General features: G+C 45.0%; 1 protein-coding gene across 1 annotated transcript in view; it reads right to left on the bottom strand.

Annotated features, from left to right (window-relative positions):
- Nucleotides 1–3,785: 3,785 nt before the first annotated feature.
- Nucleotides 3,786–27,552, bottom strand: part of LOC134965256 (L-amino-acid oxidase-like) — a 65,038-nt gene continuing 41,271 nt past the window's right edge. Inside the window, exons 6-7 of the mRNA XM_063941750.1 lie at nt 6,119–6,252; nt 3,786–5,523 (exon numbers count right to left, since the gene is read on the bottom strand). Of these exons, the coding sequence (XP_063797820.1) occupies nt 4,740–5,523; nt 6,119–6,252 (918 nt within the window). The 3' untranslated portion in view covers nt 3,786–4,739. The remainder of the gene's footprint in view (nt 5,524–6,118; nt 6,253–27,552) is intronic.

Below are 27,552 nucleotides of genomic sequence, written 5' to 3' on the forward strand. Positions count from 1 at the left end.
CACAGCTACCTCATTGCGCCTCTTTTTTTCTTTGCGTCATGTGCTGTTAGGGGAGTGTTTTTTGGAAGGGCCATCCTGCGTGACACTGCAGTGCCACTCCTAGATGGGCCAGGTGTTTGTGTCGGCCACTAGGGTCGCTTAGCTTACTCACACAGCTACCTCATTGCGCCTCTTTTTTTTCTTCTTTGCGTCATGTGCTGCTGTTTGGGGAGTGTTTTTTGGAAGGGCCATCCTGCGTGACACTGCAGTGCCACTCCTAGATGGGCCAGGTGTTTGTGTCGGCCACTAGGGTCGCTTAGCTTACTCACACAGCTACCTCATTGCGCCTCTTTTTTTCTTTGCGTCATGTGCTGTTTGGGGAGTGTTTTTTGGAAGGGCCATCCTGCGTGACACTGCAGTGACACTCCTAGATGGGCCAGGTGTTTGTGTCGGCCACTAGGGTCGCTTAGCTTACTCACACAGCTACCTCATTGCGCCTCTTTTTTTTCTTCTTTGCGTCATGTGCTGCTGTTTGGGGAGTGTTTTTTGGAAGGGCCATCCTGCGTGACACTACAGTGCCACTCCTAGATGGGCCAGGTGTTTGTGTCGGCCACTAGGGTCGCTTAGCTTACTCACACAGCTACCTCATTGCGCCTCTTTTTTTCTTTGCGTCATGTGCTGTTTGGGGAGTGTTTTTTGGAAGGGCCATCCTGCGTGACACTGCAGTGCCACTCCTAGATGGGCCAGGTGTTTGTGTCGGCCACTTGGGTCGCTTAGCTTAGCCATCCAGCAACCTCGGTGCAAATTTTAGGACTAAAAATAATATTGTGAGGAGTGAGGTGTTCAGAATAGACTGAAAATGAGTGGAAATTATGGTTATTGAGGTTAATAATACTTTGGGATCAAAATGAAGCCCAAATTCTATGATTTAAGCTGTTTTTTAGGGTTTTTTAAAAAAAAACACCCGAATCCAAAACACACCCGAATCCGACAAAAAAAATTCGGTGAGGTTTTGCCAAAACGCGTTCGAACCCAAAACACGGCCGCGGAACCGAACCCAAAACCAAAACACAAAACCCGAAAAATTTCCGGTGCTCATCACTAGTTATAAGTAGCCAAAAGTTTCAGCCTTAAGAATATAATTAAGTAACCATTACTGATCAATAGTAGTTGCATACAGATAACATTTCAAGGCTGCCACTATTAGCAAATGATACAACAACAGAGTATTATTGCGGAAGCTTTCAAATGGATTTCATATACTTTACTGGTAGATGGGATGCCGGCCGTCAATATCCTGAAAGCGGCATCCCGCCTGCCAGAATGCCGGCCGCAGGGCGAGCACTGAGTCCCCTTGCGGGCTCACTATGCTCGCCACAGGATCTATTCCCACTTTATGGGTGTAGTGGACGCCCACGAGTGGTAATAGCCCTGGGGCACCGGGATTCCGGCTGTCGGTATTGACGGCTGTTGGGATTTTGACGTTGGTATCCTGAACGTCGGGATCCCGACAGCCGCCAAAAGAACTGACACACAGCCTTATCTTAATACACCAATAAACATGACTTCTTGCTCTCAGTTTAGAGTGTATAGTGCTTTAACAAATGAATACTTTATTATGCAACTGAAAAATGAACTAAGCTTGGTGACTGTACATTTAGTAAGTGGTAAAAAAAAGTTACAATTATTGGGCAGAAAATACCAACCCCACTTTGTAAAACATTTTTGTTCACATTTCACTTTTAGACCAGAACCAGGTTGGTGTCTTTTCAATATGCACATCTCTTTTTCCAGGCAAGTATAACATGACTCTTTGCAACAAGGGGACTGGGATGTGGGTCAGAGGTAGAGTGTAGTTGTGGCTAAAGGACAGTGAGGGCATGTCAGCATGAAACACATCTAAGAAGCCTGCTAAAAGACACAAATGCCCCTGACTGGAGGACAAGTCTTGTGAGTTCTCAAAACCTGGTGCAAGTTGCGAAACTGATGATGATGATGATGATGATGGCTGCAGCTCGTGTCTGACTCACTGAATGCATCTAATATACCCTTCATTAAGTATATGTAGTAAAACTGTATTAAAAATAAAGCATGTTTTTGGGAAGGCGAAGGTTGCTGATATATTTATTAGTATATATTTATTAGTATAAATTTTAAAAAACAAGGTAACATATTATATGTGCATAGTGTATGATTTACATTTCTCGTGCTCCAAGCATCATGGGTACTTTTATCTACACTTTCCTGGCAACTACAGGGGGGTACACACGTAGAGATGTGTGCTGAGCGATCTATCACAGACCGCTCAGCACACATCTCTTCCCCCGCTCAGCACTCAGCACGATGTGTCCTGAGCGATGGATGGGGGGGACACTCATCAAGAACTGGCGATTATTAGATAATTTACAACCATAATGGATAAACAAATAATTGTTTGTAGATTGCAGGGACGTGCGGTGAGGAAAAATGGCTCAGGAAGCACTGGCAAGTACCAGAGCCAGATTTAAACACAATTTATGAGCCAAAGGGTACATGTGGGCATTATACACAGGTGCAGCAGTTTATATTGCTGGAAATTTGGTGCATCAGAGATGTGCAGACAAGATAGGCAGGGGAGGCACTGCCTCACCTGCCATAGACTTTCTGCGCCAGAGTTTTGACTATAAAAATGATTAGAATAATACAAAGATGATATTTCTAATATGTTCTTTGTATTTTTCATATATTTTATATAGTCAAACCTCTGGTTTGCATGATAGTATGACAGAAAAGGCTCTTCTTCACCTGCCTCACCCCACCACACGTCACTGGTAAATTGTGGAGTAACCTCAGGAACAGTGCAAATTTAGAAGTGCCAGTATGTCATACTAGCACACTTCAAGCACTGCTGCCACTTCTAAATTTTCCTGCATACAGTGGTGGAACTCCCAAAGGCAATGGAAGCATTGGCCTCAGGCCTGTAGAAAGGATTACTGGGCCTCGGTAATGAAAGGGGCCATGGCCTAATTGTGACAGTTTGGTCACCCCTCCTTATAAAAAAATAAGTGTAGGAAATACTTTTTATGCACTGCAAAGCAGCGCCAATTTGCAGTGGGAGCCAGGATCAGATCCAGGGAGGGGGCGCCGACCTGCAGTGAGATTTAGGGTCAGATCCAGGGAGGGGGCACAATCGTGAGATCCCCCCCCCCCCTCTTCCAGCCAGAGAAGACTTCCCTCTGCTCTCAGCAGCAGCCTCTCTGGACCTGCTGCAGCTGACATGAAAGAGGCTGTGGCTGTGGCTGCCAGCTGACATGTAGGGGTAGAGAGGAAGGTGGGGATGCACAGACCCCCCCTTTAAGAAGCCCGGGTCCGGGAAATCAGTACCTGCTCCCCCCTTCTCTGCACCACTGATTGGCCTCCGGATGCCAGGTGTCAGGTGCACAAGGAGCATAGATATTATAACTGCTGCCGGTGCCCTGCTGACCACTGCAGTGGCATATGCAGCAGTAATAGATGGATCTATCTGTGGGGTCCGGGGAGATGCTGTCACTTGCCAGCGACAGGTGTTGTGATAAAATGTAAAAATTTTATTGCAACATGGCACACATGACATCATGACATCACACCTGACATCATGGCACACCACTAAAAAACAGAGGAGTCACATCGTGAAGTGTTGCTCAGAAGACACTGAAGAAGATGAAAGAACAAAAGGGGAGCGGCTGCGCTGTATATCAGGAATAATATATATGAAAGGAGAGCCAACGTATAAAGAATGCAGTGTTTATTTGATAAAATGATAAAAGAGTAAAAGGTTATATACCGATAAATCAATGCCAATAAAAAGGGGATCACACTAAGGTTGTCTAATGGTGTCTAAAAGTCTCTTAAAGCTTATGCTTATCTGCAGCTATATCCTAGATGTTAATTCCGTAATCCACAAAATATCAGTGATAGCTGCTAAATAGATGGATAGTGATGAATAGGTGCAAAGGTAAGTATTTCCAAGAGGGTCCTCACCAGAGCTACGGATGTCTTGAACGCTACAGTCTGTAGTGAAGCAGGTGGTAGGAGATCATCTGCATATGTATCAATGGCCAATCCAAAGATGAGAAACGGCACATATAAAGGCATCCAGCAAATTGGGTTGACGGGTGGCCCACCAATGCGTTTCGCTGCCAAGCCTTGCAGATTTTTCAAGGTACCTATAGGTGAGCTCTGGTAAGGACCCTCTTGGAAATACTTACCTTTGTGACTAACCTCCAGCGGGTGTTATACAGTCGGATTCATGCTATATTGGACTGGGCTGTCAGTTCTATAGGAGTAAGAATCGTCCACTTTCATTCATGTTATTTCCAGCATCAGAATTGGCACACTTGTGAATGCATAAAATTTGGGTGACTTTTTAACATTTTTTTCAATGTTCTGTGATATATGTGTTTGTATTTTATACTGATTAAATTGTGTGCACTTTTACAGACATCCATCCTATTTCTTTAGCGCTGCCTCCTTTTCTGTTTTTACAGTAGAGCTGAAGAAACAGAAAGGAGCTGGCTGGAGCTGTAGAGGCACTGGGGGGCTGGAGAGATAGAAGGGGGCTAGAAGGAGAAACAGAAATGGACTGGCTGGGAAGACACTGGGGAGTTTGGAGAGTAAGGGGGGGCTGAAGAGACACTGGGTACCTATATATTATTTATTCAAGTGTGTGTGTGTGTGTGTGTGTGTGTGTGTGTGTGTGTGTGTGTGTGTGTGTGTGTGTGTGTGTCTGTGCGGGCACAGGATTATTTATGGAGAAACATACTGGCATCCCTGTGGATGTCTCTTGCCACTTTCAGACCACTTTTTATGGCAGTGTCTATCCAGGCATGAGGAGAAGATGTGTGTTCTCCTGCAAAATATATTCTGCCTTCAGGTTGAGATAATGCTTCATACATGTTACCAAACTGGTAAGGGGTAAAGAAAGCAAATGCCCCCAGAGAATATGGATCCAGACTCCACTTCTTCACCACTGATTTTGGGCAGAGTTTTCTGAGCTCCTCCTTTGGTCTCCTGTGGATGACAGCCAAGTCTTCCAGAACCACATCCACACAGTCTTCATCACTGAGTCCTGCGAAGAGCATTGAATCATCTGTAATGGTGTAGGATGCGAGGAGAACACCTATACCTTTGGCAAAATTATGACTTGGATAGTAGATGTACCGAGATGGGCGATCAGTAACACTTTTGCCACCCACTATGCCATCCTTCTCCCAGAATCTCTCGTTGCATTTTAGGAAAATCTTTGTTGCACTTGTATAGTGAACAAAACTCAATGCATTGTACTTCTCATTACTCAGTGGAGGGCTGAACTCCATGAGCCTGGTGGCTTTTGCAGTGGAGGTGATGATGACATAGTCTGCTGCTATGCTGGTGAGAACTGAGGACTCATCTTTGCGGTACTGGACAATCACAGATTTCTGCCTCCTCATGACTTTAACTACAGTGGAATTATACTTGATTGCACTTCCAAGACGGCGGGCAAAGGCCACAGGCAACTGATCAAAGCCACCAGTGATCTCATCAAACCTAGGGAAACACAATGAAAATGTAAAACAGTTATTTAAAGCCTTATTTCTATGTGTATTATCTTTTCTTATTGTACTACTGTATACTGATTTTGATCAACTTTTGTACTCATAGTAAATCCACACCTCCTGTCAAATTACTGCCACAAGTACATGCTGGAACTTGCAGTTCTGCAGCAGAGAGATAGCCTAAGCCCTCTATAACACATGTTATAAAATATGTATAAAGCTGATGATTTTAAACAACTCAAACAGGACAAAAAGACCAAAAAATGCTTTCGAATTATTTAGAAGTTGTAGAAGTTGGTCCTTGGAAAGTATACGATGTGTAAGGGGCATTACTTTGCTGCATTATGTGTAAGGGGCAGTTCGGTGAGGCATAATGTGTATCCTGGTTTTGCCTTGTAAATGACTGCGGCTTTAAAAATTCAGCCAATCTAGCACAATCTCCTGTGTCTCTGTCTTCTCGCACCATATAGCATTCACCTCTCCGTTTGCTTTAATACACGACATCTTTATTATTTTGAGGTACAAGGCTAATAATGAAAAGCAAAAAAGAAAAGAAAAAGCAATTTTTATGATCTTCTTTACTGTACCTGGTAGTGTTAAATACAGCGGCGTCCATCAGTGACTCCATGAAGGAGATATATAATTGACTATTCAAATTCATGTAGTGTCCAAGCATTTCAACAGCTCCTGTGCTCAAACCTAATTCATTCTCCAGGAAAGACTGTTTTAAAAGAAGATAAAAAGACACAACTCAAAACTAACTGTATACAGCATTTAGTTAATTTTGAAAAGGAAATCATAAAAAAAACTTTAATACATAATATAGATATAATATATAAGATATAATAACAATGTATACATATATTGTGGCATTAATGTCTCTAAGGTGATGCTCACAATGTATTTTTGGTTCAGTAATCTCCCAGCAGGAGTGATAGCAGAATCTCTTCCAAACACATAGGGTAAATGGCCCCATACACTAGAACGATATGTCTAGAGGCTGAAGTCGGGGTGATTTCCCTTGAACTCTCCCGGGAGCTTCCCGGAAGTGTTACATATGAGTCCAAACGATTTGGTACAATTTGACTTTTTTGAGCATGCTATACATCGCATACAATATGTCAAGCACCTACATATCGCATGGGATATATAGCATGCATTCACAGGTACCATCAGATACATCTTATGGGCTGGATTAGGGTGCTTCAAACTTCCTACTATAGATCTCATGCGATATATCGCGAGCACAAAAAACAAATTTTTCCGTTCGATTCCATACAATTCCATTTGATCACGACAAATAATGAGTGCAGCACCAACGACCTGGAGGAGTCCACCTGACGCTCACGGGACCGCGCATTGGATTGGATCGGATTGGATACACAGCAAAAATGCATGATTTCCCCCTATATATCTGCCCGAATGACCTAACTGAGCTGAATTTGAGCAAAATCGTTCTAGTGTATGGGGCCCTTAAGTCCTTTACTTTGCCACTCTCTATGGTGACAATTCTACGTCAGATGGATCTCTGTGCATGGATGCAAACAGTTAATGTTTGCATACAGTGAATGCACCAATTAGAGCTTACACACTTATGACCGTCCTAGTATGAGTTGGAAGGAACCTGGTCATATCAGTCTTTTCATTAAATTAGACATTTCAGGGCAGGAAATGGGTGGAGACAATGTGATCACACAGAACCACCCTGACTTGTGGGTGGGAGTGCCATGGGAGTATCATAGAAGTGCTGTGTGCATGTATGTAGGAGTCAAACAAATGTGTAGAAGAAGCCTGTTTCTGACAGATCTCTTTCACCTAGCATGCAGCTGGTGCAAGTGCCAATACTAATGGTGATGAATGTGGCGGTTGGTGTAAAATCAGTGGGTGGCACAGCTTCCCGATTTGTATTTATTTTTGCTACTGTGTCCTGTGCATTACAGTCATAGGGGAATCAGCTTTAATATTTGGATGCCAAAGCTATGAAGAACCTGAGCATTGCTACAGTGGTATACTGTTGTAGCCCAAACCATTTGAAACAATGACACGAGCGCTACAATGTACAGTATGCAATAAGAAAACCATATGAAGCTATGCAAGTTAAATTGTTACATTTGATTGTAACAGAAATTACCTTGCATAGAAACAATGTATACTGTAAGATCTATTATGAAATGATTGAGTCTGGGTAAACAGCAACGTGGTATTTATGGGAAGATAGCATATTAATGGTACTGAGCTTATGAAAACAAAAAAACATTCTATTTTGGCTGCAATAATATAAAAATATATATGTAAAGAAAACATAATTTATTCATTAATACTCTAAATAACATTTAGCATATACTGTAGTAGGAAATCGTTTGCTTTAAATATAATAAAATAAATATATAAAGTAGTATAAAGATTCTATGCATTTGTGGAGGAACAAGTACTATGGATCAAAATCACTGACTTAGGTGGACATTTGCTAAGCAGTGATAAGATCGGAGAAGTGAGCCAGTGGAGAAGTGGCCCCATCAACCAATCAGCAGCTCTGAATCATTTTATAGTATGCAAATTATAGATGTTACTTTAATGCTGATTGGTTGCCATGGGAAACTTCTCCACTGGCTCACTTCTCCGCTCTTATCACTGCTTAGTAAATGTCCCCCTTAGTGCAGTAATTTAAATTCTAATGGCCAAGAAAGCTGACTTCACACTTCCACTGTTTGTAATTGATTTGTGGACACATAGAGATGGTGAGGAGTACTTTCACCACATACATGGCATATGTTTTTCCAGTTCTCAAATACGTATATCCAACAGGAAATCTTTCTTGTTCCACAAGTGAATTGAATAACAATGTATCTCCTTATAGTATAGGTTCACACTAAGGATCAGTGTCCTCTGTAGACATACATACATACATACATACATACATACATACATACACACACACACACACACACACACACACACACACACACACACACACACACACACACGCAAGGTCCGTGCCATGGGATTTTGAATGGCTATAACCTTTAGCTGTAAAGCACACACTGAAAGCTGCCTCCTGCGGTATAGCACAACCTCCATAGTATGTGAAAGGTGGGGAGACCACTTGCAGCTATAACCAGATTACCACAGTCTGGATGATTGAAAATCAATGTTCAAACAGTGCATACTGAGAGCTGCCATCTGTGGCTGCAATTCTATGTGCTGTCTAGGAGAGGATGTCTACCTGCAGCTACAATATGCATCATGTAGTTGGGATCCCGACGTTCGAGATCCTGTCAGTCAGAATGCTGGTGACGGAATCACAACACTTGTCAGAATGATGATGCCAGCATCCCAACTGTCAGAATCCTGAACGTAAGTATCCAGGGGAAAGTTAGGGTTAGGCTGCGGGAGTAGGGTTAGGGTTAGGCTGCGAGTGGGAGGGCTAGGTTTAGGCTGTAGGGAGGGAGTGTTAGTTTTAGGCTGTAGGGAGTAGGGTTAGGGTTAGGCTGTGAGTGGGAGGGTTAGGCTGCCAGTGGGAGGGCTAGGTTTAGGCTGTAGGGAGAGAGGGTTAGGTTTAGGCTGTAGGGAGGGAGGGTTAGGTTTAGGCTGTGGGGAGGGAGGGTTAGGCTGCGTGGTGGGGGTTAGGTTTAGGCTGTAGGGAGGGAGGGTTAGGTTTAGGCTGTGGGGAGGGAGGGTTAGGCTGCAGGGAGGGGGTTAGGGGAAGGGTTAGAATGAGCTGTCCCAGCCTCCTGCACTCCTGTCAGGACTCCAGATATTTGGGATGCCGGTATCGAGGGGGGGGGGGGGGTAGGTTTAGGCACTACCCATGGGGGTTAGGCTGCAGGAGGGGGGGATGTCAGGGGTTAGAGTTAGGCACTTAAAAGGTTAGGGTAGGGAGAGGGTTAGACTATTTACCGATCTTTTATAAGGATTTTACTCTCAACCCGACAGCCGGCATTTCATACCCAACCATCTGACACGATAGGTCTTCCAGATTGGTGATGTGCTTATGAAACATTGGTAGTTGGTAAAATATTGGGTCCTTGAGTTTTTTTGTATACAGTACATCCGGAAAGAATTCACAGCACTTCACTTTTCCACATTTTGTTATGTTACAGCCTTATTCCAAAATGGAATAAATTAAGTGTCAAAGTCGAAAAATATTGCACTACACACATCACGTACAAACAACACACAGATGGCCTCCGCGCGTGTACTTGTTCTGCTGTGCGTGCACATATTCGCAATTTGCGTATGGTCGCTCCCACGGTCGTGCGCATCAGCGCGTGGTATGGGTATTTATGGTAGAGTTTGTGAACGCATGGAGAGCTATCTGTTAGGGTCTCCTGCTCTGTGCTGCCACGTCGTCGTGGCAACCGGGAGACAAGTGCTAGCGGAGTAACCTGAGCGTAGCTGATACTCCGGTCCGGGTCTTTTGCTGTGCAGTGGTTACAGGCTCTGTGCACGGCAGGGGATCTGGTGCTGGTTTTTGTGCTCACAGTCTGTGAGGTCTGAGTGGGGCGTGGACAGCACCTGCTATATAAACCCTCTTCTCAGGTTAGGCAGATGCTGCTGAATCTTTGTTGGTTAGTCAGTTCCTGAAAGCTAGCTAGTACTGTGTAAACTTTGTATTTGTTTGTTGCTTACTGCAAATAGGCCTTGGGATTTGGTATTACACTCTGCCAATCCAGACCTAGCAGTAAGACTGGAGTCAGTCGTTTAACCTGCTGGGGTTCTTTTGCTACTCTGTGAACCTAGCAAGTTTGCGGCTGTATTCTCAGACTTGCCTGCCAAAATCCTTTCTCACTGTGCAAGGTGTTCAGGTGTCAGTTTAGTGGCAGTAAGCTGAACCAGTGCACTGCAAGTGAGGACTAGGATTGTGGAGACTCTCCTTGTGTCTATTATTCCATCTCTGACCAAGGAGTTTACTGCCACACCCGTTGGTAACCCTTTAGGGTTTTGCTGTTGCCCTTAGCAACAGCATTTCGGGTTCTCTGCGTATTAAATCACAACATCTCGCTTCTTTCCATCTGAGCATTCCTAATACTAGGGAGACACCCAGTTTCTTAGCCTTTGGGCTTCTCTGTTCACTTTGTGTTTATTTTGTTACCCTATCACCTTCTATGTATATAATGTCATATTCCCCAGTCTGTCTGTGAGTTCATTTGTTTTGCATCCCTCTCCGTTCAGACACCAGTACATTCCTGCTGGCACTGGTGTGCATAACATATTCAGCAGCCTAATACTCCTGTTGAAATTTTGTGGGAATATGGAGCATACCCCTCAAAATACTTTGCAACAGGTGGTCGATCAGGTGCAGGTCCTGACTCAACAATTTAATGATTTGTCCATTAAAATGCACACCTCGCAGGCCGCTGGCGGAGCTCCCGCAGCAGCAGTGCCTTCAGGGGTTAAGGAGCCGAAAGTAAATCTCCCGGATCGTTTTTCTGGAGATCGCTCACAGTTCTTTTGTTTCAAGGATAGCTGCAAGCTATATTTCCAGCTTAGGCCTCAGTCTTCTGGGTCGGAGATTCAGCGGGTGGGCATAGTGATTTCCTTGCTACAAGGAGACCCACAGGTCTGGGCATATGGGTTGCAGCCTGACTGTCCGTCGCTTAAAAGTGTTGATGCTTTTTTTACGGCACTGGGCATGTTGTATGATGACCCTGACAAGACGGCCTCAGCCGAGGCTCAGATTTCGATCCTTAAGCAAGGGCGAAGGCCAGTTAAGGTTTATTGTACGGAGTTTCGGAGGTTGGCCCATGATACCCAGTGGAATGACCCAGCCCTGAGACACCAGTACCGAAGAGGTCTTTCTAACCAGTTAAAAGACCAACTGGTACAATATCCCTTGCCTGATAGCTTGGATCAGCTCATGCAGTTATCCATTCGGGTGGATAGACGGCTGAGAGAGCGCAGGCTTGAAAGGGAGACCGAGGTTTCCTTCTTTCCCAAGGGAACCTCAGACTCTGAGGAATTTTCCGAGGAGCCTATGCAGATTGGGGCTACCCGCCGACGCGGAGGAGACAGCAGGGGTTATGTTTGTACTGTGGGAATAAAGGTCATGTGGTAGTATCATGCCCAGAAAAGCCGGAAAACTTCAGGGCCTGAGGGTGATGGGAAATATCCTGTCAGGCCAGAAGTCAGAATTTCCCAAGAAGACTTTTATCATTCCGGTGACCTTGAAGATCCTCGGTCAAACTGTCAAGACTGAGGCCTTTGTGGACAGTGGGGCCGATGGGGTTTTTATGGACCGCCAATTCGCCCTGAGACACTCTGTTCCCTTAGTACCCTTGGCATCGGAAATTGAGATTTGTGGGTTAAACGGGGAACCATTATCCCAGGGTAAAATTACCTCTTGCACTAGCCAGATTTCTTTGTTTATTGGAGCCACACACTCTGAAAAATTGTCCTTTTATGTGACTGTCTGTACTTTTGCCCCATTGGTGTTGGGGTTACCCTGGTTAAGGGCCCACAATCCTCAATTTGACTGGGTCTCTGGGGAGATTCTTAGTTGGGGTACTGATTGTTTCAGGAGTTGCTTGAGCCTTCCAGTCAGGATTTCGCAGCTAAGTTTGCCAGGATTGCCAGGATGTTATGCAGATTTTGCGGACGTGTTCTCCAAAAGAGTTGCAGAGGTATTACCTCCCCATCGCCCCTTTGACTGTGCCATTGATTTGTTGACGAATGCTAAGCTTTCCAAGAGCAGGTTGTACTCCCTGTCACGTCCTGAGACTCAGACTATGGCAGAGTACATTCAGGAGAACTTGGCTAAGGGATTTATCAGACCTTCACAGTCTCCAGTTGGGTCGGGGTTCTTCTTCGTGGGTAAAAAGGACGGTTCGTTGCGACCCTGCATCGACTTCAGGGAATTGAACCGTATCATGATTAAAAACTCATACCCACTGCCTCTCATTTCGGTCTTGTTTGACCAGCTTCGTACTTCCACCATTTTTTCTAAGATTGACCTACGCGGTGCGTACAATCTAATCCGAATAAGAGAGGGGGATGAATGGAAGACTGCCTTTAATACCCAATCAGGGCATTATGAATATTTGGTGATGCCTTTTGGGCTCTGTAATGCCCCGGCAGTCTTCCAGGACTTCATGAACGATGTGCTCAGGGAATATTTGGATAGATTCTTAGTTGTATACTTAGATGACATCCTAATCTTCTCCCATTCCCTGGAGGAACATCGGAAGCATGTACGCTTAGTCCTCCAGAAACTCAGAGACCACCGGCTTGGGGCGAAGCTGGAGAAGTGCGAATTTGAAGTTCAGCAAATCGCATTTCTAGGATATATTATCTCCCCAGAAGGTTTCCAAATGGAGGGTTCCAAGGTACAGGCAGTCCTGGATTGGGTGCAGCCCACTAGTTTGAAGGCGCTTCAGCGTTTTCTGTGCTTTGCGAATTTTTATAGACGATTTATCGCTGGATTTTCGTCTATAGTGGCACCCTTGGTGGCACTCACTAAGAAAGGGGCGGATGTTGCTCACTGGTCTTGTGAGGCCAAAGCGGCTTTTGCCTGTCTCAAAAGGGCATTTGTCTCGGCCAAGGTGCTGCGACACCCAGATCCAGAGCGTCCTTTTGTGGTGGAGGTGGATGCCTCTGAGATGGGTATTGGGGCAGTGCTCTCTCAGATGGGGGTATCTGATAATCGCCTTCATCCCTGTGCTTACTTTTCCCGTAAATTTTCGCCTGGCGAGATGAATTATGACGTGGGTAACCGGGAATTGTTGGCTTTTAAGGATGCACTCGAGGAGTGGAGACACTGGCTTGAGGGGGCTAAGTTTGTGGTCTCAATTCTCACCGACCATATGAATTTGGCATTTTTAGAGTCAGCGAAGCACCTCAATGCCAGGCAGGCACGATGGGCTTTGTTTTTTGCTCGGTTTAATTTTTTGATAACATATCGCCCTGGGTCAAAAAACATCAAGGCTGATGCGCTCTCGCTGAGTTTTGCTCCAATCCAGGAGACCACCGAGGAGCCATTGCCCATTGTGTCCCCATCATGTATTAAAGTGGGCATTACCCAGGACCTCTTGTCATTAGTCCTTAGAGCACAGGAGCAGGCTCCTCCAGACCTTCCGGTAGGTCTTTTGTTTGTGCCTCCTAGGTTAAGACAGCAAGTGTTCCTGGAATTCCATGCCAAGAAGTCGGCAGGTCACCCGGGTATTGCCAGAACTCGGGAGTTGCTATCTAGGGCGGTGTGGTGGCCCTCGGTGGCTAGGGATGTGGATCAGTGGGTTCGGTCATGTGACATCTGTGCCCGAAATAAGACTCCTAGAGGGGTTCCTGTTGGCCCATTACATCCACTCTCTATTCCATCTAAGCCATGGACCCACATTTCAATGGATTTTATGGTGGACTTGCCCAAATCCTCGGGGATGACAGCCATCTGGGTTGTCGTTGACAGGTTTTCGAAGATGGCGCACTTCGTTCCATTGGTTAGGCTGCCATCGGCCAGATGCCTGTCTGAATTATTTATGCTGCATGTTGTGCGCCTCCACGGGTTGCCACTTGATGTGGTCTCTGACCGCGGATCCCAGTTTGTGGCCAAATTCTGGAGGGCATTTTGTTCCGATCTCCAGATTTCTGTCAGCTTGTCGTCAGGCTACCATCCGCAGTCTAATGGGCAGACTGAAAGAGTGAACCAGTCCTTGGAGCAGTTCCTCAGGTGTTATGTCTCCAAGTGTCAGACTGACTGGGTTGCTCATCTGTCCATGGCGGAGTTTGCCTATAACAACGCGGCTCACTCTGCTACAGGGATCTCTCCCTTCCTTTGTGTGTATGGGCATCATCCTAAGGCCAATTCTTTTGACCCCCAGGACTCCACGCCTGGTGGTTCCTCTGTGGTTTCGGTCCTTAGAGGTATTTGGAGGAAAGTGAAAGCCCTTGTGTCTGTGTCATTAGTGACCAAAAGGGTTTTTGATAAGCGGAAAAGACCCTGCAGCTTCAAATTAGGAGACTTCGTCTGGTTGTCTACCAAGAATTTGAAGTTGAGACAGCCATCTCATAAGTTAGGCCCCCGGTTCATCGGTCCTTATAAGATCACTAGGGTTATCAATCCGGTGGCATTTCAGTTAGATCTACCCCGTTCTTTGGGTATCAATAAAACATTTCATTGTTCCCTTTTAAAACGGGCGATTAGTAATCCTTCTTCCAGTGTAAGACCTTCCCCTCTTCTGATACGTGGCCAGAGGGAGTTTGTTGTTGAAAGGATTCTTGACTCCAAGATGGTTCGGGGTCAGCTGTCATTTTTGGTGCACTGGAAGGGATATGGCCCGGAGGAGCGGTCGTGGGTGTGCAGTTGTGATCTTCATGCCCCCAGACTGTTACGCTCTTTCTTCTCGCAGTTCCCCGATAAACCCGGTGGTAGGGGTTCTTTGACCCCTCGTCAGAGGGGGGGTACTGTTAGGGTCTCCTGCTCTGTGCTGCCACGTCGTCATGGCAACCGGGAGACAAGTGCTAGCGGAGTAACCTGAGCGTAGCTGATACTCCGGTTCGGGTCTTTTGCTGTGCAGTGGTTACAGGCTCTGTGCACGGCAGGGGATCCGGTGCTGGTTTTTGTGCTCACAGTCTGTGAGGTCTGAGTGGGGCGTGGACAGCACCTGCTATATAAACCCTCTTCTCAGGTTAGGCAGATGCTGCTGAATCTTTGTTGGTTAGTCAGTTCCTGAAAGCTAGCTAGTACTGTGTAAACTTTGTATTTGTTTGTTGCTTACTGCAAATAGGCCTTGGGATTTGGTATTACACTCTGCCAATCCAGACCTAGCAGTAAGACTGGAGTCAGTCGTTTAACCTGCTGGGGTTCTTTTGCTACTCTGTGAACCTAGCAAGTTTGCGGCTGTATTCTCAGACTTGCCTGCCAAAATCCTTTCTCACTGTGCAAGGTGTTCAGGTGTCAGTTTAGTGGCAGTAAGTTGAACCAGTGCACTGCAAGTGAGGACTAGGATTGTGGAGACTCTCCTTGTGTCTATTATTCCATCTCTGACCAAGGAGTTTACTGCCACACCCGTTGGTAACCCTTTAGGGTTTTGCTGTTGCCCTTAGCAACAGCATTTCGGGTTCTCTACGTATTAAATCACAACATCTCGCTTCTTTCCATCTGAGCATTCCTAATACTAGGGAGACACCCAGTTTCTTAGCCTTTGGGCTTCTCTGTTCACTTTGTGTTTATTTTGTTACCCTATCACCTTCTATGTATGTAATATCATATTCCCCAGTCTGTCTGTGAGTTAATTTGTTTTGCATCCCTCTCCGTTCAGACACCAGTACATTTCTGCTGGCACTGGTGTGCATAACACTATCAAAACACATTACATATTTAATCCAAATAGTGCACAAAGTACACATAGCCCCCCTGCACCACATATGAAATTAACAACAGTTTAAATGGTTTCAGAACAAAGGGATTCACCTTTACAGAATAGGAGGGGACAGAACAAGGTCATAAGGTGGTGTTTGGTATCCAGCTGTAGGGTATTTTAAGGGTAACGTTCTGGTGTTGGTTTGAGGAAGATCGCATGTTCCTGCGGATAGTTATGTGCAGAAGCAGAATATAGATATAAACTGTATTTACTGTACATTGGCCCTCATTCCGAGTTGATCGGTCGCAAGGCGAATTTAGCAGAGTTACACACGCTAAGCCGCCGCCTACTGGGAGTGTATCTTAGCATCTTAAAATTGCGACCGATGTATTCGCAATATTGCGCTCACAAACTACTTAGCAGTTTTAGAGTAGCTCCAGACTTACTCTGCCTGTGCGATCAGTTCAGTGCTTGTCGTTCCTGGTTTGACGTCACAAACACACCCAGCGTTCGCCCAACCACTCCCCCGTTTCTCCGGCCACTCCTGCGTTTTTTCCGGAAACGGTAGCGTTTTCAGCCACACGCCCATAAAACGGCCTGTTTCCGCCCAGTAACACCCATTTCCTGTCAATCACATTACGATCGCCGGAGCAATGAAAAAGCCGTGAGTAAAAATACTATCTTCATAGCAAAGATACTTGGCGCAGTCGCAGTGCGAATATTGCGCATGCGCACTAAGCGGAATTTCACTGCGATGCGATGAAAAATACCAAGCGAACGACTCGGAATGAGGGCCATTATGTATGCGGTGGGAATCCAGAGGAGACCACCCACAAGAGCAGTTGGGAAAGACATCGCCTACCTATTCAAACCGACCTATGACCTCTCCTGTACTGTAAAAGTGCATTCCTGTGTCCAATGGACAAAGGGATTACAGTATCTATTGTATTGCTTTTGGAAGAAGTGTATAAAGAGAGCCTGCTTCTGGCCTGGTAAATCACAAGACTCACAAAGTTATCTATTTGATGACCGAGGACCGGGCAGGGAAGCGCAAGCGAATCTACTCAAGTATGTACCATTGAATGTAGCCATTTACTCTATTATATTGTATTGTATTATTTGTATTGTAACCCCCTTTCAGCAATAATCCACTGTGGTGTCGGAACCCAGCGGTTAAATCACAATTGGTATCGTGTTTTCATTGCCCTGCTAAGGTTTAAAGTGTTTTATCATTGCATTGCATTACTGTGAAGGTTTAAAGTGTATCTCTGGGTGTGTGTGCGCTGTGTGTACTTTGTACCCCCAGCGCGGTGTTTGTACGCTAAGTCCGTACAGTGATACGGGACTCCGTACGCAAACAGTGTATAAAGGCCCTCATTCCGAGTTGTTCGCTCGGTATTTTTCATCGCATCGCAGTGAAAATCCGCTTAGTACGCATGCGCAATGTTCGCACTGCGACTGCGCCAAGTAACTTTACTATGTTGAAAGTATTTTTACTCACGGCTTTTTCTTCGCTCCGGCGATCGTAATGTGATTGACAGGAAATGGGTGTTACTGGGCGGAAACACGGCGTTTCAGGGGCGTGTGGCTGAAAACGCTACCGTTTCCGGAAAAAACGCAGGAGTGGCCGGGGAAACGGTGGGAGTGCCTGGGCGAACGCTGGGTGTGTTTGTGACGTCAACCAGGAACGACAAGCACTGAAATGATCGCACAGGCAGAGTAAGTCTGGAGCTACTCTGAAACTGCTAAGTAGTTAGTAATCGCAATATTGCGAATACATCGGTCGCAATTTTAAGAAGCTAAGATACACTCCCAGTAGGCGGCGGCTTAGCGTGTGTAACTCTGCTAAATTCGCCTTGCGACCGATCAACTCGGAATGAGGGCCAAAGTACGTAGCGTGTGTACTAAGTTTAGCGGCCGCAGCGGCTCCATGGTAAAGTGTATTCTAAGTGTGTATAAGGTATAGCTTTCTTTCCTGTAAGATAATCGACATTATCAATTGGTGGCTCTCCGGTTTTCCACATACTTACTACCTAACAGGTCACAGCAGACGTAATCTATCAGCAAAGGGTGGGAAGTTATCCTACGTATCCTTTTCTTGGTCGATGGATGCACTGAAAACCCTACTTAATTGCTGATTAGATGGCGTCTGCTCTGTATGGTTTGTAGAGATGCTGGTAGAACTCGTAAGGTAAACAGGAAAAAAGCTATTTAAAATCTGTGAAATTTCTTTTGGTGCCAAAAGCGTACACAGCACCCATACTTTTTGCATACTCTCTCACAGTGTTGCCTTAACATTCAGATTGCTAGATTCATTTAAACTTGTGTGAAACCGGAGATATTTGTTGCTATATAGTTAAAACTAAAATAAATGTTAAGGAAGTAAGTGTAAGACACACACGCAGCCTGGCCTAGTAATAAAGGTTTATACAGAAAGAAACTGTGTGTTGTGTTAAGTGAGCAATTATAGTTAGTATTGCTCACATTTATAGAAGTTGTGGAATTTGTTTGATTGCGCACGTACGGTTTTGTACACGTGTCTCGGACAAAGTACGGGACTGCGTACGCAGCGTAAGAAGACACGCACGATCGCGTGTTTACGCAAATTGCGTAAGAACTACGGTCGCTAAGCACAAATTACACAATAGTTCGTTTAGTTTAAAGGCGGGACAGTAGCTACGCTACAATAGCACCAAACTACCCGGTTTCTAAAGAAATTTAATATAAAAACAAAATTTAGTATAAATAAAAAAAATTTTAATTGCCTCTGGGGGTAAAGCTGCCAACTTGAATGAATCCTAATTTTCTGTACAGAAAAAAATAACGTGTATGTGAGTGAGCGAATGCAGGAGTGAGTGGATACTGAACCCAAGAACTAAGTGGTCTAAGTGGTCTAAGTGGACACACTGGGTTAGTAGAGGCCCGGTGGCGTAGGGTTCGCAAACCTGCGTTATTAACTAGGTGGTCTTAGTGGACTGAGTGGTATCCCATACAACTCTTAGTGGTCTAGGTGGTCTAAGCTAGGTGGTCTACAGCAATCGTAGGGCATATAGATAACTAGTATCTATAGGCTGTGCTATTGCATCACATGTCCGTTTGTTCAGCACAGAGCAACGTGAGATTATTGTGTCATATGCGCTGTGGAAGAGCATACGCAGACGTGATTGTATAGACAAAGGGGTTTTTCTTTGATAACTTCGGGAAATCTCCCTGGTGGGCTTCACTGGAAAGTTAGTTATCTAATTTCTCTGTTTTTCACCCTACAAACAATTCCAGTTGAAAGATACCGAAAAGGAAATTTTCACTGCCTCTCTCAGGAAAATATTCCAAACAGAACTTCCACCGAAAGAAATTACGGTGTAAGGTCTGATAGGAGCCCTAAGTTGGCTACATTGCGATCCGCTATCAACAGTGTATCTAAGTATTGGCCAGCGTGGCTGAGAGCGAGTGGAAGGCGCTCAGGTATACTTCCACCGTCTACTTATATTGAGTATTTTGGTGTTTGTGGGAATTTTTTTAAAGATATTAGAAGAGACCCACAAATATGGGAGCCAGTTGCTCAAGTAAGAGACGTTTAGACAGGGTTCAGGCAGAATTGTGGCCAAAAGGCTCAGCAAGGTTTATCATGTGTGAAAAATATGGTTTACACACAGAAGTTTTATGCAATGAGTGGATATGTATGACTAACAATGATAGGGAACCATTCCCTAGGGTGGGCAGCTTTGAACCAGAGGTATTACAGAACTTAAGGTTAAGGATTTGTCTGATAAAATCCAAGAAATGAAGGATTAAACATACAGATTGTTTACATTTGTGGCAACAGGAGGGGGATATGCAAAGGGAATTAGCTTGCGCAGCAGGTTCCAAACCTAGCGGGAAAACAATGGCGACTGCACCACCACCACCACCATAAATTGTTGGGGAGAAAATAGCTACAGGCAATGATACATTGGTATAGAATAGAAGTGTAATTGCAAAATGTACTAACGCTAACCCTTGCCAGTTGTACCCTGTTTTAAATTTTCCCCAGGACTGCGAACAAGAGGATGAGTCCAGCACGATATCGGCACTCTCTCTAGCAGCCACCATACAAGACACTCAGGTGGGCACGGCCCAACCAGCAAGAGCAGTAGTCAGGCCCCCTAGTGGAAGGATAAGTGAGGTCGTGTCCACAGGTAAGTACGGTACCGTATATTATGCAGAAACCATAGCACCTCACATTGTAGAGTCAATTCAAAATGATGTAATTGAATTTAATCCTGTCAGGGTGATCGCAGTCCCCAATGGGAAGACTGACGCTCAGGGAGTAACTCCCATCAGGAACATTGCCATGCATTGTCCCTGGTCCCGGACAGAATTAAGGTCAATTATGTCAGAATTTCCCGATCCCAGAAAAGATCTAGTTGCATGCCAGAGGTTCATTAAAGAGTTAGGTAATGCCACCGAACCCACAAACAAAGATTGGCGGAACAGTGCTACGGGTATGTTTACCCTCAAATATTGACCCCGCGAAATTTATAACTGATTGCAACTTAGACGCAGAAGTACTTCTCACTGATGAGTACACTCAGGAGAATGTACGACAAATCAATCTGCAATTAGGAATATATTTACCTACTGTTGTCAAATGGAATAAAATCTTTTCCATAAGACAAAAGGAAGGTGAAACGGCATCCAAATATTTCCATCGAGCACTGCAGGAAATGGCTAGATACACTGGGATCGAGGACATTAGAGACAATGTATATCACAGGGAGGTAGCTGTTTCAGTATTAATGGACGGGTTGAAGGAGGCACTCAGAACAAGGGTACAGACTTCTCTACCAAACTGGAGAGGTATCTCGGTGGCTGCATTGAGAGAGTCCGCTATCGAGCATGATAGGAACATCATTAAATACAGGGAGTCACAGGGGGAAAAACTGATGACAGTAAGTATACAGGCCCTTACGGCAAAACCCCATCAGCCGAAAACCCGGACCCCTGTTATTTTGGACAGACCTAGAACATGTTACACTTGTAGGAAGGAAGGGCATTTTGCCAAAAACTGTAAGAGTAGTAGAGCGCATAGCCAAGATAGACCCCTAGACAGAAAATACGAACCACACTACTACTCACATAATTGGGATCAGGGACCACATAGGAGAAGTTACGAGCCACATGCAGGGGAAATAAGGAGGTACCCACCAAGGAGAGATGGGCAGACCTCCGAAAATTCTCAGCTACCTCCCCCACATATCATAGCTGCCAATGCGCTGTGGGAGGGTCTCACCACACAATAGGGGTTGGGCCACACCTGTAGTCTGCAGCCAGTGAAGTTGATTGCTAGCCTTGGTAGTGAACCTGAGGTCACGGTTGATGTAGCTGGTGTACCACTACCTTTTCTTGTAGATACAGGGGCGGCCAGGTCAGTGCTAAATTCGACTGTAGGTATAAAAACCATGGGTAAAACAATTTCAGCAATGGGAGTAACAGGAACGGTGCAACACTACCCTTTGAGTAGACCGGCAGAGATTACGATAGGGCCCCTGCAGACCAAACACTCTTTTCTGCTGGATGCATCGGCTCCGACTAATCTGCTCGGCAGAGATTTATTGTGTAAAATGCGGTGTGTCATATATTGTACTCCTGAGGGTGTCTTCTTGGATATACCCGAGAATCACGTTCAAGAAGTGCAAGATATATTAGACACCCCTCAAAGGCTAATGTCGCACTCTGCTGTTATAGACAAGTGTCCATCAAAGGTAGAGGAAATGATCTCACAAATACCGGGTTTGCTTTGGACCAAAGATGGACAAGACACTGGATTGATGGCGAATGTAGCTCCAGTAGTAGTGCAAGTAAAAGATGGTAGGATAGCTCCAATAATCCCTCAGTTTCCTCTGAAGCCAGAGGTAGAATTAGGAGTGTACCCCATCATAGAGCGGTTGCTACAACAGGGCATCCTAGTCAGGACGTCCAGCACTGCCAATAGTCCCATCTTCCCTGTGAAAAAGAGTGGGGGGAGGGGTTACAGGCTAGTGCAGGATTTAAGGGGGATAAACAAGATAGTTGAGAGCTAATTCCCCGTAGTGCCCAATCCAGCTGTCATCCTCATGCAAATTCCCCCTACTGCGAAATTTTTCACTGTTATTGACCTCTGTTCTGCTTTCTTTTCTGTCCCTCTGCACCCTGACAGCCAATATCTCTTTGCATTTACATACAGGGGAGTACAGTACACCTGGACTCGTCTCCCCCAAGGTTTCATTGACAGTCCAAGTATTTTCTCCCAGGTTTTGCATGACTGTTTACAATCCTTTCAACCTGAGAGTGGATCAGTGCTAATACAGTATGTTGATGACTTATTGTTGTGTTCTGATTCACTCGAATCGTCCTTGAAAGACACGAAACAGCTTCTGTTTCATCTTTCCCAAACGGGACACAAGGTTTCAAAGGATAAGTTGCAGTTGTGCCGGACCAGGGTAAAATATTTGGGACATTGCTTTACTCAAGGACTTAGACACCTCACTGCTGATAGAATACAGGCGATCTGCGACATGACTCTGCCACAAACGCAGCAACAGATCCGCACTTTCCTTGGAATGTGTGGGTACTGCCGAAACTGGATCCCAGGGTTCTCCACACTGGCTTTACCTTTGCAAGAGATAGTCTCTTCGAACAAACACAGATGAGTCCGAGCTGGCATTTGAGAGACTCAAACAGTGCCTATCACAGGCACCTGTATTAGGTATGCCAGATTATGGGAAACCCTTCGAATTATATGGTACAGAAAGTGCAGGGTGCGCAGCAGGAGTTTTAACCCAGAGACATGGTGATGCCAGCAGGCCGGTAGCTTACTACAGTGCACAGTTGGACACCGTAGCACGGTCTCTCGCCACATGCTTGCGAAGTGTTGCAGCGATAGCTTTGCTAGTAAGTAAAAAGAAGACGTAGTGTTAGGACACAACCTGACCATCCATACACCTCATGCTGTATCAGCCTTACTGAACTCCGCCCAAACCAGACATGTCTCATCCGCATGGTTTACAAGGTGGGAATTATCACTGATGGCCCCTGTAAACATCAACATTAAGAGATGCAGCGCACTAAATCCTGCAACTTACTTGCCAAGTGTGCCTGGACAGACACAAAGGGTGGAGGATGAGAATGATGGTGAAGGAGGATTTAGTGCAGACACTGATACGCATGACAGTATGGAATACCTGAATCAGACTTTCACTGCGAGACCTGACATTAGTGACAACTCACTGGAAGGCGTAGATTTTACCTTTTACACTGACGGTAGTTGCCACAGACAGACGGTCTCGGGAGACCTGTGTACTGGATACGCAGTTGTAGATGACAGAGGTATCATAGAAGCTGAACCCCTGGGCCCACCACACTCAGCACAAGTTGCTGAGTTGGTCGCCCTTACCAGAGCATGTGAATTGGCCAAGGGTAAGTCAGCTAATATATACACAGATTCTAGGTATGCCTTTTGAGTGGTGCATGATTTTCGGGGCCCTATGGCAACTCAGAAATTTCATGATGGCAGCTGGCACACCTGTAGCGCATGCGTCCCACATAAAAAGGCTCCTAACAGCGATACAGGAACCAGACAGAGTGGCTGTTATCAAGTGTAAAGCACATACTTACAACCAAGACTCAATTTCACTTGGTAACAGCCGGGCAGACAAAGCTGCTAAATCAGCAGCCAGCACCCCCATACAAATGAACATCACATCACTGATGACATTTAACACGATCAATACACAACAATTAATTGAAATGCAAGATTTGTGTTCTTCACAGGAAAGGGCAGTCTGGAGGTCAAAGGGATATGGCCAGGAACCCTCGGGACTGTGAACAGGTGGACAAGGTAAGCCAGTAGCCCCCAGAGCATATCTTCCAAGCTTAGCTGAGGCGGCACATGGTCTGACTCATCTGGGTAAAGAGGGTATGTGTAAGCTGGTGAGAGCCTACTGGTGTGCGCCAGGATTCTCTTCTCATGCAGGTAAGAGAGCAATGACATGTTTTACTTGCTTGAGGAAGAATATTGGAAAGTCAATACCAACAGAGCCATCCCATATCCCTCCGACAGACGGTCCTTTTCAGGTAATACAAATCGATTTCATACAGTTACCACCCTGTAGGAATTTAAAATATGTGTTAGTTTGAATTGACGTATTTTCCAATTGGGTAGAAGTGTTCCCTGCTGCCACAAATACCACTACGTTCACTGCAAAGAAAATTGTGCAGGAATTTGTGTGTAAATATGGTATCCCTAGAATAATTGAAAGTGATAGGGGTACCCATTTTACAGGTGAAATCTTTCAGGTCATGTGCAAACTGATGGGAATTAATAGCAAGCTGCATACTCCGTACCATCCACAGGCGAGTGCAAAGGTGGAGAGAGTGAATAGCACTATTAAGAACAAGCTGAGCAAATTAATGGTTGAAACTGGATTGTCGTGGCCAGAAGCTTTGCCACTAGTGTTGTACAGCATCAGAACCAATCCCAGGTCTCCCCTTAACCTATCACCCTTTGAAATCCTTTTTGGTCGACAACCTCATGTAATGATAGACCCCCAGGATGATTTGAAATGTAATAATGAAGTGACTGTGAAATATTTGGTTGGGATGAGCCAGCAGCTGAGAAATCAACAAAGAAATTTAAAGCTGGTGATTCCTGACCTGCCGAACAGTAATTGTCATGACATTGAACCTGGGGATTATGTGATGATTCAAAATTTCTTACGCTCAGGTTGCCTCATAGACAGGTGGGAAGGACTATATCAAGTCTTGTTAACCAGCACAACAGCATTGAAAGTCGCCGAAAGAGAGACGTGGATCCACTCGTCCCACTGCAAGAAGGTCGCTGACCCGGAGAGAACTCGTGACAAAGAGCAGAGTGTAGAGAATCTCATATCACTGGAGTGTCTGTTCCGGGAAAGTTGAGAGGCAGGACTGTTGAAAGATATCTGAGCACAGAGAGTAACAAGAGCTAGAACGGTTGTCTTACCACTTTCTTTTTTCACCTCCCCCTACATTTTTCATTTCTTTTCTCCTTATTTTCCTCCTTTCCCCTTACGAAATGGATCGATCACAAGAGACTGTGTTTCGGGTTCTGTTAGTAATTCTGGTTTTGATAAGGACAGTTTGTTTTGGTGAGGGTCCCAGAGAGGTCGAGCAGGGATCTGGAATGGGTTCTGATGGCAAGTACGAATTTGTAGGATCTCAGGATCAGCACATCTTTTGGTAAAGGCTGGCATCAGTAAGCGCTCTGGTAGTCAAGGAGCTCGGAGGCACTGTGAGGGGTTAATGTCTGATGAATATTGTATTTGTAGGAATTGTGAGAATATAGTTGAGGATGGGTGCATCCAGAGATGTCAGTCCAACCTTAATATCAAGATGGACCGGCATCCGTTGAGTGATTACCACTCATTAGTGGGTAAGGTCTTAAACCAGACAGAATGCAGGGTGTGCTCACAGGTACCTCAAGGTCAGAGCAAGTCACGATTAGTACCATACCCTTTAGCAATAGATGAGGTACTCGATATACGGGGTGGGAGACCGGTGGACAAGAAATTCAATATTTCTAGGCCCCCTAGTTTGAAGCTCCACCAGTATCATGTAGATAGATCCTTATTATGTTTTAATATTTCCAATTACCGAAAACCGGGAAATTGGGAAGTGACGTGGAATAACCAGACAATGACCTTTTCACACAGAGCTGATAGGATACCCATAGACTCTGAACTTGTACGCCAAATAGCCAACAGTGGGAGGTATTTTTGGTATAGGTATACTCGTGGAAGCAAGACCATGTGGGTTGGAAAAGTATCGCCAGGGTATTGTGCTCATATCATCCAGCCCGATACTTGTACTGAGCAGATGGGAGAACTGGGGATGGGTTTCTTTACTTGGAAAGTTTGTAATATGGTGATGTTATATTTTGTCCCCTATGTTCTCCCAGATGATGCCTATTTTATATGTGGGAGGAAGGCGTACAAGTGGCTTGTCCCGAGCTTAGAGGGATTGTGTTATATTGGGAGAGTACTGCCAGAGGTCATGACCATAACACATGATAAGATGAAAGACGTTCACCGCAGTGCTCAGGCTCCTTATACTCATACTCACTATGAACACATCGTCAAGAGACATCTAATAGATAGGACAGAGCATGCAGCCTCTGATTTGATCCACGGATCCACCAGGATTCAATTCCTTCTCGCATTAGACATCACCCGTACTGCCAGAGGAATTATAAATTATAGGTATATCCATGCACTAGCAAACTTGATAGATAATATCACTGAGATGTATGACGACACCTTCAGGTATACGGGAAGGGAGTTACAAGCTTACAAGAAGGAACTGATTCAGCACAGGATGGTCCTAAATTATATCACAGCCATGACAGGTGGGTACTGTGTTACTCTGGCAACTCAATATGGGGTGAAGTGCTGTACGTATATTACAAACAGCACTGATGACCCAACGGAGATTATCGATCAAAATATGGATGATATCTTACAGTTGAAGTGGGAGTTCAGGAGGAAACACAACCTTACCTTGGCGACTGTGAGCAATGAACTGACCGGCTGGGTCTCATGGTTGAACCCACAAAATTGGTTCTCAGGTTTAGGAGAGTGGGCTCAAAATGTTATTATGAGTGTAGGGAAGTTTCTCCTTTGTATCCTGGGAGTCGTCATAATTATTGGTTTGATATTTAGGTGTGTTCGAATTCTGACGTGGCGCAAGCACGGCACAAAATTGATGAGTCTAAGGAGCAAGAGTGCTGTTATAGCAGCAGATTTAATTTATGACCCATCCATAGAGAAAGTGATATGATAAGGATTGTAAATGAATTTCATGGCCTGTTTCTTTCACCCGTTTCTCTTGTGTTTCCCCCTCTGCCCAGATACATCCATCCGGAAAAGACATCTGCCCTACCCAAAATGTTTATGTGAATGTATTTTAGATATGTGTCTTAACTTCATCTCTGCAACCTCCAGTTAATAGCACACATAGTCGACAGGTGATATCCACATATACTAGCACTCACATATGTCTCCCCTCCGTGTATCATCAACTAAATGTGCACCCCATTTGTTTTAACAAGAAGCCGAAAAGAGCTCGGTAGTGTTTGTTGGCCCATTTACAGACCCTTAGTATGGGATGAGAAGGATTTAATGTATACTTCGCAATACCTCGAAGCTCATTTAGAACATATACATGATACATGCCCCTCAGACATGGATTCATACATACATGCTTTTTACTATCCCACTAGGTCATACATTTCCTACCTACCCCTCTCTCCCGACTATCCAAACTTCTGTAGATATTGTGTAGATATTTTTCTGTTTAGTGATTAGATAGTGGCAGTTATTGGTGACTGCCAAAGGGTGGACTGTCAAAGTCGAAAAATATTGCAGTACACACGTCACGTACAAACAACACACAGATGGCCTCCGCGCGTGTACTTGTTCTGCTGTGCGTGCACATATTCGCAATTTGCGTATGGTTGCTCCCGCGGTCATGCGCATCAGCGCGTGGTATGGGTATTTTCGGTAGAGTTTGTGAACGCATGGAGAGCTATCAAAACACATTACATATTTAATCCAAATAGTGCACAAAGTACACATAGTCCCCGTGCACCACATATGAAATTAACAACAGTTTAAATGGTTTCAGAACAAAGGGATTCACCTTTACAGAATAGGAGGGGACATAACAAGGTCATAAGG

Source organism: Pseudophryne corroboree, chromosome 10, assembly GCF_028390025.1.
Source record: "Pseudophryne corroboree isolate aPseCor3 chromosome 10, aPseCor3.hap2, whole genome shotgun sequence".
NCBI classification, from domain to species: domain Eukaryota; kingdom Metazoa; phylum Chordata; class Amphibia; order Anura; family Myobatrachidae; genus Pseudophryne; species Pseudophryne corroboree.